Genomic DNA, 14,289 nt, shown 5'->3' with positions numbered 1-14,289 from the left:
GGAGGGGGGGCGGGAAGAGCCAGCTGTGTCCTTGCAGCGGTCAGGCTGCTGTCGGTGTGTGGGAGGCACCCCCGCGCCAGCCCTGGACCCGAGGGTGTGCCTCCTCTGGGGCGGGTGTCTTCCTTCCTTCCAGCTGGCCCCCTAGGGTGGGTCTCCGCGCCTGAACCCTAGTGGGCTCCCTGGTGCTGCGTGCAGCTGACTTCCCCCTTCTGTGGGCCCCACTTCTAGCACAGCCAGCCCGCCCTCTGAGGAGCCTCCATGCCCCCTCCCCAGCTGCAGGCCCCAGGGGCTCAGCCTGTGTTCCTACTTTCTTTAAACAAGTATAATCACTTTCTATACCTTTGGGAAAATAGGGAAAAGAACAAAAAGCTGCCACCCTGGCTGGTGTGGCTCAGTGGACTCCGTGATGGCCTGCGAATCAAAGGGTTGCCCGTTTGGTTCCCAGTCTAGGGCATGGGCACGTACCTGGGCTGCGGGCCATGGGCTGGCAGGGGGCACACGAGAGGCAGCCAAACATTGATGTTTCTCTCCCTCTCTTTCTCCTTCCCTTCCCCTTTCTAAAAATAAATAAATAAAATCTTTTAAAAAAATTTTAAAAATTGCCCATAAACCCAATATTCTTATCTACTTTTAGTATTTTGGTATATTTTTTCTCAGTCTCTCTCTCTTTCTTTTTCTTTGGCACTGTGCATACTTCTTTTCAGTTTAATTGTGTAAACTATGTTTTAACAAGCATCCTATGGGCCCGGTGTGGTGCCAGGGGTGAGTATACAGAGGTGCAGACCCGCCTTTAAGAAGCTCAGACTCCAGAGCCAGCCCACTGGGCTCCAGTCCTCCCTCCCCCATCCACTGACTGTGACCCGGGCGTGTTGCGTTGCCTCTCTTCTCGATTTTCTCACATGTTAAATCAGGATAACAGTGGCGTAGGGTGGGTGCAGACGGCATGGCTAATACATGTACGCAGGTGGGGGCCTGTGAGGGTTTGGTGTGAGCAGTGTTGGGAACTGCACAGCCTGGCGGGGTCACAGGCAAGGAAGGACATGCCAGGCAGACGAGTCAACACGGACAGGCGAGGAGGTGTGAAACAGCGTGGCTTTCTGGAATGGCGTGGTTGGGAGCTGACAGGGCGGGACTAAAGGAGAGGGTCAGGCTGAGCCTTTCTCAGAACGCCACGGGCCTTCCTGAGTTGTCATAACCCTCACCATCGCAGGTTTTAACGACCACGCGGCGTCCCTAGGGTAAATGTTTTATAATTTACAACTGCCCCAAATCGTCATAGCGCACACTGATGTGCATGCCTGTCTTCCGTTTTGGGAGCTCTTCTCCTGGGACCAATTCCCACACCTTCCCTTGGGGTCCCCCTCCTCTTCCCTGGCTGTGGGGTGGGGTGCAGGCACCCCAGCTACCCGGTTCCTTCCAGTTCTCGATGCAGAAGAAAGAAGGAACTTGACCCAGCCTAAGCATTCTCGCAAATGTTCTCATTTCATCCTTATGATGCACGAGAGGTGAGCGCCGTTTCCTTTTGGAAGAAGACGAACCGAGGCTCCCGGCCTGCTCACACCACGTGGTACTACTAACCAGGCAAGAAAGGGACGGCGCAGTGCCCCGAGCATTCTCAAAGCTCTGCAGTCACACTTCTGTCAGCCTCAGCTTCCTTGTACGCAGAAGGGATCCAAGTAAGGAGGGCTGATGCTTATTGAACATTAACTATCTGCTAGGTTCTGTTAGGCACTGTTATGGTCCCGTGTAACAGATGAGGAGACAGCCTCAGAGAGGTTGAGTGACTTGCCCAAGGCCACACAGCTGGCAGGTGGTGAGACCAGGATTTGAATGCAGGTTTGCTCCAGAGCTGTACTGCACGCTCCATGCATCATCCTCATGTGTCTTTGAGAATTAAATGAGACAGTGCTGTGGTGTGCTTAGTAGCTCAGGCCCTGCCACCTAGCAAGCGCTCAGTAAACACCTCTGATGTAATTATGATTGTTGACTCGTAGTCCCTGTTTTGATGATTAAATGCGGCCTCTTGTTGTTCCTTTCATCCTAAAGTTGATCCTCTCCTCAACGCATGGGCCCGGGAGTGGCCGGTGTCCACTGAGGTGCCCATGCTCCCCAGAGCGCCCACACTTCCATGGTCGGTCCTCACGCTCCTTCGGCGGGTGATGCTTTGGCACAGAGGCAGAGGGTGGCCTCTAGCTAATTGTCACTTGGCTTTGGTGACACTGACCTGGGAAGGCAGAGTGCTTCCCGGTATCCGGGACACGACAAGACATCTAACTCTCGTCCAGCCAGGGGATAGCTTCCATAGCAGAAACTGCGTCCCTGCACCTGTGAGACACGGACCTTCCTCCCAAACCTGGGTTCACGCGTCCAAGTCCTTTCGTTCACGTTCCTGTCCAAGGAGCTTGGTTCCGTGTCCCTCAGAGCTCCTTGGGAGACCAGTGCCGTGGGCGTTAGCGGATTTAGTCACATGCTCGCAGTTCCTGCCCTGGGGGAGTGGGAAATGACCCTGGTCCCCTTGTGGTCTCCAGCAGAGAGGGGACACTGGTTTTGTCTGGGGAACTGAAATGACCCATGCCAAGCTCTTTGAGTACCGAGTCGCCTCTCCACCTTAGGTGGTAGGGGGAGCCCCTTCTTTGGCGTGGGGCAGGTTCCCACGAGGCCTTCCTACCTCCCGCTCATGCCGTTTCTGTCTATCCCCTCCTTTTCAGGTCCCCCCCAGGCTCAGAACCAGGAACCGCGCTGGTAGGGAGCCCTCTGGGTGCCTGGGCAGGAAGCTGCTGCCCTGGGTGAGGTGGGCGTGGGAGACCAAGCCCCGCCAACCAGAGACCCTGTTTTCTTTCAGACTGAGGCGGAAGGCGGCAGGCGCCCCCACTGGCCCTGTGGAAGATGCAGTTCTTCGGCCGCCTGGTCAGTACCCTCAGTAGCGTCACCAACTTGTTCACAAACCCGTTCCGGGTGAAGGAGGTGGCGGTGGCCGACTACAGCTCTGATGGCCGGGTTCAGGAGGAAGGGCAGCTGATTCTGTTCCAGAATGCTTCCGGTCGCACCTGGGAGTGCGTGCTGGTCGACCCCAGGAACTCACAGAACGGATTCCGGTGGGTGATGGACAGCTATGACACACACCTTTTCTTTGACTCCTCCCAGGTCAAGACTAGTGGTCCCCTGGCTTTGGGTCTTCATCTGAGGGGTCAGGAGAAAGGTGGGAGAGGGGCCTGCTCTTTAGTGGAGGGAGGGGCTTCCTAGACTCCACTCCTTCTGGCCCACCAGGGTCCCGGGAGCAGGGGTGAGGGGAGAGAAGACTGGGCTGTTCCCTGGTGTGGGGTTTGACTCACAGGGGAAGAGAGAAGGAGCAAGGGTGGGGGAGCTGAGGAGGGTTAGTCAGGTAAGGCCCGAGGGTCACCTGTAGCCCTGGATCTTTAAAGGCATGACCGTCTCGTCAGGGCTGGCCCGGTTGTGTTCAGGAGAGCCTGTAAGGGGTAGACAGCTGTCACTTCTGAGGGCACACTGGGTTTGGCAGGGGCTAGAACACAGGTGGGAAACACCAGGCCCGTGGGTCGAATCTGGCCCTCCACCTTGTTTTATCCGCCCTGGCACCTTGTTTCTACCCAGTGGCAGCGCCGAGCTCCTTGCCCCTAGTTAAGGAGTAGTTACCTTTATACAGTCCTAAAATTACATTTGGCCCTTTGAAGGCAACCGTGAGGCTGATGTGGCCCCCAGTGAAAATGAGTTTGACGCCCCTGGGCTAGAAGGAAGTGCTTGGCAGCCAGCTGCAGGGCTGTTGGGAAGAACGGAGAAGAGTGTCCAAGGACACAAAATGCAGGGTCCAGAGGAGCTTGGGACCCTGCAGGCTGGTGTTGAGATGGGCTTGGACTGATTGCCCCTCTTCCGTTTACTCATCCATCTGGTTACCCTGTCTTCCGTCCATCTAGCCGACAGGCACCAAGCACCTCCAGTGTCTCTGGAGCCCTGGGCCCTGGGCCAGGCCCAGCGGCTGCTGGGAGATGACAAAACATGCCCTGTGCTTTTAAGGAATGTGCGGTCCTTGGAGGAGGCCATCTGCCAACCAGGCAATGCCACGTGGGGAGTGCTGGGATAGAGGTAGAGCCCACAGAACAGTGGGGACGTGGAGGGCAACCCCTTCCTGGTGGGCTCCTCTGTGTATAGAAGGATGAGTAGGAGTGTGTCTGCAGAACAGAGCAGATGAGGTTGTTCCAGACCTGCAGGGGCCATGGGTGCGGAGGAGGGGGCCTGCAGGCAGCGGGCTCTGGCTGGGCCCCAGGGGCATCCAGGGCTGAAGGGAACCTTTGGGGATCCTGCTGATTAAGGAGGCGTGGAGGCGAGAGTCTCAGAAAGTGGCAGCCAGGGGTCAAGGTCCAGCCACCCGGAGAAGAGCAACCGTTTGGCCAATCAGGGCCTGGCTCCATGAGGGAACTGAGTCAGAGGTACCCACAGTGGGCAGCTGGGCAAAGAACACAGTTCCGTGGCCATTCCAGACAGCGGTTTTAACATAGCAGGGCTAGTCCAGAGTCTGGCTGCAGCTGGGGCTGGCTGCTCAGGGCAGTGGGTCTGTGTCTTGGAGGGCTACTCATCCCTACTCTGGAGGTGCCCTGTCCTGGGGGCTTCACACCCTCCACACGCAAATCATCACCAAGTCCTGTGAGTTATAAAGACCCCTGGACAGGATTCCAGATTTATCTCAGAAGCGTGAGCCCCACTGCGGGCAGACTGTCATCTCAGGGGGTCCAGCCCTCTGCCAGCAGCTCGTTGACTACACCTGAGCTGTTTCTTTCCTTGGTTGGGGGCACTTGCTGTTGACAGTACTTTCACATGTGGTGCATTAGCACACCCTCCCGTGCCCTGCTGCGGGAAGCAGGAAGGCAGTGTCTCCTTGTATGGGTGAGAAAGCCGAGGCTCAGGGATAGGACATGATTCGAGCAGGGTTGCACAGGAAGCAGCGAAGAGGCAGAGTCTTTGCGTCATCTGGTTCCTGATGCCTTTCTCTTTCTGTGCAGCCTAGTGCCCAGGTTTTCAGGCAAGACGGAAGCGTTGCTGGGTGGGGCTTCTAGCTAAGCTCCTATCTCCTCTTGGAATTCCTGACATTCCTCACTGGGTTCTGGCGGCTCTCTGCTCTCCTCTGTAACCTGCTTGCGGCAGCGCCCATGTACATGGTTGTGCCACCCACGTGCCCAGGAGTGGTCCGGATTCCTCCATCTCCCTCCGCCCCATGTCTGGGTCCCTGCCAGGTTCCGACAGTTCTCCTCCGAGGATATCCTGAGTCCGCCTCTTCTCTGTCAGCGCACTTAGGTTCGGCTTCGGTGATAGGAAGCCCAGCATGATAGTCGGTAAACAGGATGGGATTTTAGCTTCCTCCTAAGTGACAGCCATGGCAGAAAGGGCTGGTGTGGCAGCTCTGCTCCCCAGAGTCCCTGGGGCTCAGGCTCCTGCCGTGTTGCCCCCTTATTGTGTGGCCTGCAGTCCCTGGAGCACCCTGTGGGCCCAGGTGGCCACCCTGGATCCAGCCATCGCAGCTACATTTACAGCCAACAGAAAGGCAGAAGGGCACTCTCTTCTTTAGGGACACTTACTGGAAATTTATGCCCAGGCCTTCCACCGAAATGCCTTCAGCCAGGACTTACTTGCACGCATGCACGCACGCACAGGCACAGCTAACTGCAAGGGAGGCTGCGTTCCAGCCACATTCCAGTCCAAAGTCAGAGGTCCTATGCCTCTCTGTCGTGCTGTGGGCTCTGCAGGCCTAGTTGTCCTGCCTATGGACTCCTGCTGCTCCCTGCCTCCCAGCTATCGCTCTGCCTGCGGTCTGGCTCTCCTCCTACCCTCGGCAGGCTGCAGTCAGAATGACCTTAGAGGGCAAATCTGATTACTCACTCCTGGTGGACTCTTCAAGGGCTTCTGTTTCCTTACCATGTCAGCTGATGAGCACGGCTTGAAAGGGCCCCTCCTAGGGCCTCGCTGCTCCCTCTGGTCTCATCTCTGGCCTCCCTGTGTTCCCAGCCTTTGCCCAGACTCTTACCTCTGCCTAGGACACTTGCCCTTCTTTGCTGGCCTCACTTCTGCTTGCCCTTCCCAGCCTTCAGGCTAGAGCAGGTGCTAGTCCTATGTGTCCCCAGAGCACCCCTTCCCTGCGCTCAATTGCCTGCCTTCCTGGTGACCACAGACCCCGTGAGGGTGGGGGCTGGGGGCTGGCCCTGTCTTGTTCGTCCTGTTGTGACTCCCCAGCACCCAGCAGGCTGCTGCCTGGTACGTGTCAGCTCTGTGAGGTGAGTGTGCTACACTCATTCAGCCTTAACGGTATTTCCCGAGGGCCCCTGTATGCCAGGCCCTTTGCCGGTCTGGGAGCCTGTTGGGTTCACGGTCCTCCGAGGGGGTGAGCTGCAAAGAGTGAATGGAGGACTGGAGAGTGGGGTGCTGGAGGGGAGGTGATGATGAGGAGTTGCTGACATGGCAGTGCCCAGGCCTGGGGTGTGCCCGGGAGTGAGGGCCTCTGCGGGGTCTCCCCGCAGTCTGTAGGGAAAAGGATCAGTATACAGATGTCTGTCCTCCTCAGGGGCTGACTCTGTGCTTTAAATGTCTCGTCCTCCTTTAGTTGCCTGGAGGGCTTTGAACTGTCTCTAAGCACTTAAGTCAGGTGTCAGAGGTAGACCTCCAGGCCCTGCTTCCAGCCTGGCTCCAGGTGGAGGTGTGCCTGTGTTGAAGCTGCTGTTAGGTGGCATGAGCAGCTTCAGGGGGATGAAGGGAATCAGGACCTTCTGAATACCCAGGTTCCATTGCCTAAGGCCTGTGAGCCCTACAGCCCCACATCCGCTGGGTGGAGAGATTGCACCCTGGCTGCTACAGATGGCCACAGCTACAGAAATAGGATCCGTGTTTATTGGCGCATCCCACATGAGAGTTAACTCCCTTTATCCCCACAGTAGTCCCAGGACCGGGGGTGTTACTGATCTGGTTTACAGAGGAGGAAACACAGCTCAAAGAAATTAAGTAACTTGCCCAAGGCCACATAGCTGGTCAGTAGCAGAGTGGGATTTAGGCCCAGGCATTCTGGCTCCAGAGCCCACCTCGTCCTTCTCCCCACAGAGCCGCTTGGCAGTGTGGGGAATTGGGTGGGGCTCGGCTCACGGGGGTCTGCCCTGGTCCCCTGGCCTGACCTGTGGTCCAGGGCCGTGGCTCCTCCCTGTGAACCCCAGGGCACTCGCTTCCATCCAGTAGCATCGCTGTGTACACTGTGATAACATCCATACTCGTGTTCCTGCTACCAACTCATCACTGACCACAGACGTTTGACGGAACCTGCCTGCCCTCACTGGCATCTCAGCAGAAGCAGGGCCACACTTCAAGGCACGTGCGACATGTGATCTTTCTTCTCAAAAGGGGGCCGACTTTCCAGGCCCTCTGCACATCTGCGACGCTGGGATGAAACTGCTGGTCGGGAAACCTCAGGGCGGCTGAGTGGCCCGTGCCCTGGCCGCGTGCCCTGTGGTTTGCTTGCTCACCCATTTATCCAGCCCACAGTCCATCTTCCCTCAGCAGAGAGGAATAAGGCAGGTCTCTGCCCTCCACGAGCCAGGCGGTAGCCAGCGAAGCTGGACGTGTGCCCGGCATTCAGTAGGATAAAGGATCTCATGGGCTCATGTAAAACCTGAAGTGCTCCCTGAGTAGAGCTCACCCCTTGATGTTCCTTTCTCTGCCTTTGCTTTTCCCTCTGCTAAGAATGCTCTTCCCCTGACTCCTTTGCCTGACTCATGGTCCCTGCTCTGTGAGCCTGTCCTCACCCCTCAGCACTGTCCCTTCTTTGGTCAGCCACTCTAGCCGTGGACTGGCACGGGTTTGTGTGCACACCTGTCTCCCTCAATAGACCGCAGCGCTCCTAGGAGACAGGACCCAGTCTGAGTCATCTCTCCTGATGCCCAGTGTAGTGCTGGCCCCCAGCAGGTGCACGGTGAATACTTGTTGACAGCATGCATGAGTCCGTGACCACTGCAGATCACAGTGGGCTTGACAGGGGGCATGGGGAAAGGCCTCTCTGGGGGAGCTGGGCTAGAGACGGGTCTTGAAGGGTGAGGATGGTTTCACCAGGAGAAGGCATGCGAGGTGGGACACTGCAGGGCAGGAGCAGGGAGGGAGGCGCGGAGGAGGAGCGCTTGGAACCCTTGTGTTCAGCTTTGCAACTGGAGAGTTAGCAACCCCTCTCCTAGCCTCATGCTTCTTGGCCATTGTTTGTTCCAGGACCCTCTAGAGAACTCCAGGGGACACCCCGCTTCCCCCAAATGCACATCCACGTATTTGCATGCAGTTAGTTACCTACACAGGGGAGTTCCCATAAGACTGTCAGCTGGTCTCTCCAAAGAAACTTTGCAGGCTAGAAGGGATTGGCAAGAAATGTTCAAAGTCATGAAAAGCAAAGCTATCATTTAGAATCAAAGGGCAGATAAAGACCTCCCCAGACAAGAAAAAACTAAAGGAGTTCATCATTTCCAAACCATTATTATACGAAATGTTCGAGGGACTTATTTAGGTAAAAGAAGATCAAAGCTATGAACAAAAAGATGGCAAAAAATACATATCTACCAACAATTGAATCTAAAAAAGAAACTAAACAAAGACAAGAACAGAGACAGAATCATGGATACAGAGCAGGTTTTCATCCCCAGATGGGAAGGGATGTGGAGGAAAGGGTGAAGAGGTGAGGGGACTAAGAAGTACAAATAGGTAGATACAGAAGAACCAGGGGATGTAAAGTACAGTGTAGGAAATGGCGTAGTCAAAGAACTTACACCCTTGAACATGAACAACGATGTGGAGATTGCCTGCAGGGGTGGGGGTGCTTGGTGGATAGGGGTAAAGGGAGGAAAATTGGGACAACTGTAATAATCAGTGAAATGTAATTTAAAAAAGAAAAGACCCACCTGGCTGGTGTAGCTCAGTGGATTGAGCGTGGGCTGCAAACCAAAGGGTCGCGGGTTCGATTACCAGTAAGGGCCCATGCCTGGGTTGTGGGCCAGGTCCCCGGTGGGGGCCATGTGAGAAGCAACCACACATTGATATTTCTCTCCCTGTCTTCCTCCCTCCCTCTCCTTCTCTCTAAAAATAAATAAATTTAAAAAAAAAGAAAACAAAGAGAAATTATAGAGACTGTGGATGGCATTATCTGCCTTCAAAAAATTTAGTTAAAGCTGCATATCAGGCTTTGTTGATGTTGGTCTGTCTTGAGCTTCCCCTCACTCCTAGGCCACAACCTTTACTACTAAGGGGAGCAGTTTTTAAGTTGCAGCTGAAGACCTTGGTTTTACCAGGGTCCTTCTACCTCGATGGGCCCTGACCTCCAATCTCTATTTCCCTAGTACCTAAAACAGACAGATTTCTGCCCAGCTCTGTATTCTCCCTGCTGATGTTTCCTATTTGGTTTCTCTTCTTTCTCTTTCTTTCTCTCTTTTCCTTTCTTTCCCTCCCTCCCTCCCTCCCTCTCTCATTTCCTTCCCCTTCTATTCCACTTACTTATTTTTAGAGACAGGGGAAGGGAGGGAGAAAGAGAGGGAGAGAAACATCGATTGGTTGCCTCTTGCACGCCCCCAGCTGGGGACCTGGGCTGCAACGCAGGCATGTGCTCTGATTGGGAATGGAACCAGCAACCTTTTGGTTCACAGGCTGGCATTCAATCCACCAAGCCACATCAGCCAGGGTCCGTTTGGTTTCTTGACATCTTGCTCTGCCTAGCTTATGAGAGAAAATTGCATGCAGAATTTGGGGCTCACTGTGCTGTGAACCTTTCAAGTTCTGGCCATCTTTGAAACTCTAAATGCCGGCCCCTCTCTGCCCAGTCTTGTAAGGTGGCTGGCAGCACAGCCTTCGGCTCCGTTCTTGGCCTTTACATCCTGCACCACAGACTCCACGGTGCCCCAAGTGAAAACGGGGGCTTACCTCCATGTGCTTCCCTTTCCTCCAAAGCCCTGGCCCCATACGCCTGCCTGCCTTGCGTTTTCTCCAGCGCCTTCAAATAGCTGTTTGAATTTAATTCTGCCTTTATATTTGTTTTCAGCTGGGAGGCCAGTCTGGTACAAGCTCCTCTGTCACAGCCAGGGTATAGGCGTCAGGATATTTCCTAAATTTCACCTTGACTTCTTGTTGGAACCATAGTTAGCTTATATGTATCTGGCTTCATTTTCAAACGTACAGGAAATGTTTAGTTATCTTTTTGTTATTGATTTCTTACTTAATTGCATTGTAGTTGTAGAACATAGTCTAAGTATTTTCAGGTGTTTGAAATTTGTTCAGATTTGCTTTATGGTCCAGCATAGGTCCAATATTTATAATTTTTGTATAAAAATTATACAAAAGTGTGCTTGAAAAAAAATGTATTTTCCGTACTTGGTGGGAATAGTGTTTTTTTGAAATATATTTTATTGATTATGCTATTATAGTTGTCCCACTTTTCCCCCTTTTATCCCCCTCTGCCCTGCACCCCCCCCCCCAACCTGCATTCCTCCCACTTAGTTCATGTCCACGGGTCGTACATGTAAGTTCTTTGGCTTCTCCATTTCCCATACTATTCTTAACCTCCCCCTGTCTATTTTGTACCTATAATTCATGCTTCTTATTCCCTGTACCTTTTCCCCCATTTTCTCCCCTCCCCCTGCCTGCTGATAACCTTCCACGTGATCTCCATTTCTGTGATTCTGTTCCTGTTCTAGTTTGCTTAATTTGTTTTTGGTTTTTTAGGTTAGGTTGTTGATAGTTGTAAGTTTGCTGTCATTTTACTATTCATATTTTTTATCGTCTTTTCTTAGATAAGTCCCTTTAACATTTCATATAATAAGGGCTTGGTGATGATGAACTCCTTTAACTTGACCTTATCTGGGAAGCACTTTATCTGCCCTTCCATTCTAAATGAAAGCTTTGTTGGATAGAGTAATCTTGGATGTAGGTCCTTGCCTTTCATGACTTGGAATACTTCTTTCCAGCCCCTTCTTGCCTGTAAGGTTTCTTCTGAGAAATCAGCTGACAGTCTTATGGGAACTCCTTTGTAGGTAACTGTGTCCTTGTCTCTTGCTGCTTTTAAGATTCTCTCCTGATCTTTAATTTTGAGTAATGTAATTATGATGTACCTTGGTGTGTGCTCTCTTGGGTCCAACTTCTTTGGGACTCTCTGAGCTTCCTGGACTTCCTAGAAGTATGTTTCCTTTGCCAGATTGGGGAAGTTCTCCTTCATAATTTTTTCAAATATGTTTTCAATTCCTTGCTCTTCCTCTTCTCCTTCTGGCACCCCTATGACTTGGATGTTGGAACGTTTAATGTTGTCCCAGAGGTTCCTAAGCCACTCCTCATTTTTCTGAATTCTTGTTTTTTCAGTCTGCTCTGGTTGAATGTCTGTTTCTTCCTTCTGATCCAAACTGTTGATTTGAGTCCCGCTTTCCTTCCCGCCACTGTTAGTTCCCTGTACATTTTCCTTCATTTCACTTTTCATAGCCTTCACTTTTTCCTTTACTTTGCAGCCATACTCAACCATTTCTGTGAGCATCCTGATTACCAGTGTTTTGAACTCTGCATCTGATAGGTTGGCTATCTCTTCATCGCTTGGTTGTATTTTTTCTGGAGCTTTGTTCTGTTCTTTCATTTGGGCCGTTTTTGTTGTCTCTGTGCGCCTGCTACGTAGTAAGGGGCGGAGCCTTAGGTGTTCACCAGGTCAGGGCAACCCATGTGGCTGCGTTGTGACGCTGTATTTGGGGGAGGGGTCCGAGAGGGAACAGTGCGGCTTGCTCCACTCTCTTGGCTTTCAGTTACTTCCCCCACTACCTACAAGCAAAGTAGGCCCTTCTGGTGCTGATTCCTGGGTGGGTGGGTTTGTGTATGTTCTAGGACCCTGTGGGTCTCTCCAAGAAACTCTCCTGTGAGGCTGGGAGTTTCTCCCACTACTGCAACCCCCACAGGGTTGTTCAGTCAGAGATTTTGAGGCTTTATTTCCCCGTATTGGAACCCTGGGTTGCGTGGTCTGTCTTGCTCCTCAGTTGTTACTACCAGTTTCTCCAAACGCAAATGTGGGACCACCTGCTCGCCAGCCATCACCTTGCCCGCCCCAATCCTCCATACGCCACCTTGCCATGCACCCCAGTCCTCTCCACCCCATATGCCCGTCTCCACTCCTCCTACCGGTCTGGATGAATGTTTCTTTAACCCCTTGGTTGTCAGACTTCCATACAGTTCAATTTTCTGGCAGTTCTGGTTGTTTTTTGTTTTTAAATTTGTTGTTGTCCTTCTTTTGGTTGTGCGAGGAGGTACAGTGTGTCTACTTAAGCCTCCATCTTGGCCGGAAGTCCCAGAATAGTGGTTTTTGTGGGGGTTTTTTATATGTCTATAAGTCAAGTTTAATAAATGTTCCACATTCAATAGGGCTTTTTTGTCTGTTGTTTTAGGAAGTAAAGGACAGTAAACTATCTCAGCGTGACTGTGGGTTTATCTAGTTCTCTTAATTCTACAGTCAAGTTTAACTGTATTTTGGAGTTTTGTTATTAGGTACATGTTAATTTATAATTGTCAAATTTTCCTAGTGAATTGAAACAGTTACTATTATGAACTGTTTCTTTGTTTCCAGTAATGCTTTTTACCTTTAACCTTACTTTGTCTAATACTCATACAGCTTCACTGGCTTTCTTTTGGTTAGTATTTATATAATGTATTCCCTTTTGTTTTTGATCTTGGAAACATAGGTAGTTTTTTTCTATTAACCCTGTCTGTTATACTTATTTGGAACATTTGGCCTGGTTACACTTAATGTAATTCTGATATATTTGAGTTTAAATCTACCATCTTACTGTTTGTTTTTTTGTTCCATCTATTTTATTTTCTTTCTTTTTTTTGTCTTTTCTTTTTTGTTTGTTTAATTAACTTCAGAGATGCAATTTACAAAAACCTATAGTTTATCGATTTGAAGTGCTCCATCCGATGAGTGCGCACCCATGTACGCATCACACGGCCAAGATACAGAACGCCTCTGCTCCCCAAATGCCTCTGCTGCGCCTCCACAATAACGCGTCCCCTGTACCGACCACAGTCCCCGGCAAACACTGATCTTCCTGTCACTACGGTTTTACCTTTACCACATTTAATCATAATGTGGTCTTAGGAGTCTAACCTTTTCTTTCCCCTTACCATTATGCTTTTGCAATTCACAACTGAGTGTTTTCTAATTATTTCCTTTTCCCTCTCTGTTGGCTTGGAAATTATGCACTCTGTTGGCATCTTTTAGTGGTACCTGTTGGGGGACGGTTCTCTGTGGGTCTTTCATGGTTCTGCGCATCTTGCTGGCAGACACCGACTACCTTTGCCCCAGGCTCTCTGTACAAGGATGCTTGCATATGAACAGTTTTGGAAGACGGAGGTGGGGTCTCCAGAGTGGACGGTGGATCTGCTTACTCCCTTGTGTCTTCCTCCAGAGCAGAGCTTAAACAGATTTGCGTATTGACCATTAAAAAATATTCAAGTTCCCTGCACTCAGGGTTTCTCTCTTTTAATGCAACATGAGCGGGTGTCACCTGACCCTCTTCATGTCACCCTGTGGGAACTGGATCCCAGGGAATTGGCACCGAGGCCAACACTCTGGCCGCTGCTGTTGCTGTGAGTCATAAGTCACCCTTTGTCTTTGGTCCAGGAATCTTGTGTCTCCTGCCAGCATCCATGAAACTGTGTCGGCTAGCTTGTCCGTTTGCAACTAGGGCACAATCTGAAACCCTCCACAGCTCCCAATGGAACTCTAGAGATTGAAACACACATCCTCGGCCTTGCTGAAGTATAATTGGTACTCTCGAATCTTCCAGAACCGTAAACAGGTCTTAGAACCCTGTAACTGCATTTGTGCCCCTCCAGGCTTCTATGCCGTGCGCTGCTTTTTATTAGTAGTTGTATTTTAAGCCCAGGAAGACGTTACACTGTAAGTGTTCATTTAGATTTGTCCACATACTTACCGTGTTCATGGCACTTCATGTTTTCCCTGCGTCCTTATCTCTGATCATCCACCTGGGGCTAGCTTCCTTCTACTTGATGAAAATACTTTTGTATTTCCTTTTGTTTAGGTCTGCTGATGACGGTCAGTCTCCCTGTCTCTCTCTTTTTGACTAGTGAAATGTTTTCATTTCAGCTTCATACTTGTAGGGCTTTTTTGCTGGGTATAGAATTCTCTTTGGTAATTATTTATTTAGTTTTTTAGCTCCTTAAGGACGTGAGTCCATCCGCTCTGGCTTCCATTGTTGACAAGCCAGCTGTTGGCGTACATGGTTGTCC

The 14,289-nt window shown here is 51.4% G+C and overlaps 1 protein-coding gene across 3 annotated transcripts in view; it reads left to right on the top strand.

The window, feature by feature from the left end:
- The window catches only part of PLA2G6 (phospholipase A2 group VI), a 49,183-nt gene that overhangs the window by 6,479 nt on the left and 28,415 nt on the right, over positions 1 to 14,289 (top strand). For all 3 annotated transcript variants that reach the window (XM_053919561.2, XM_053919560.2, XM_053919562.2), the window contains exon 2: positions 2,843 to 3,095. In XM_053919561.2, coding sequence (XP_053775536.1) covers positions 2,887 to 3,095 — 209 coding nt within the window. In that variant the 5' untranslated portion in view covers positions 2,843 to 2,886. The remainder of the gene's footprint in view (positions 1 to 2,842; positions 3,096 to 14,289) is intronic.

This window comes from Desmodus rotundus, chromosome 3, assembly GCF_022682495.2.
Source record: "Desmodus rotundus isolate HL8 chromosome 3, HLdesRot8A.1, whole genome shotgun sequence".
Taxonomy (NCBI): domain Eukaryota; kingdom Metazoa; phylum Chordata; class Mammalia; order Chiroptera; family Phyllostomidae; genus Desmodus; species Desmodus rotundus.
The sequence above is the reverse complement of the archived record's forward strand: the minus strand, read 5'-3'. Positions and strand labels throughout refer to the sequence as shown.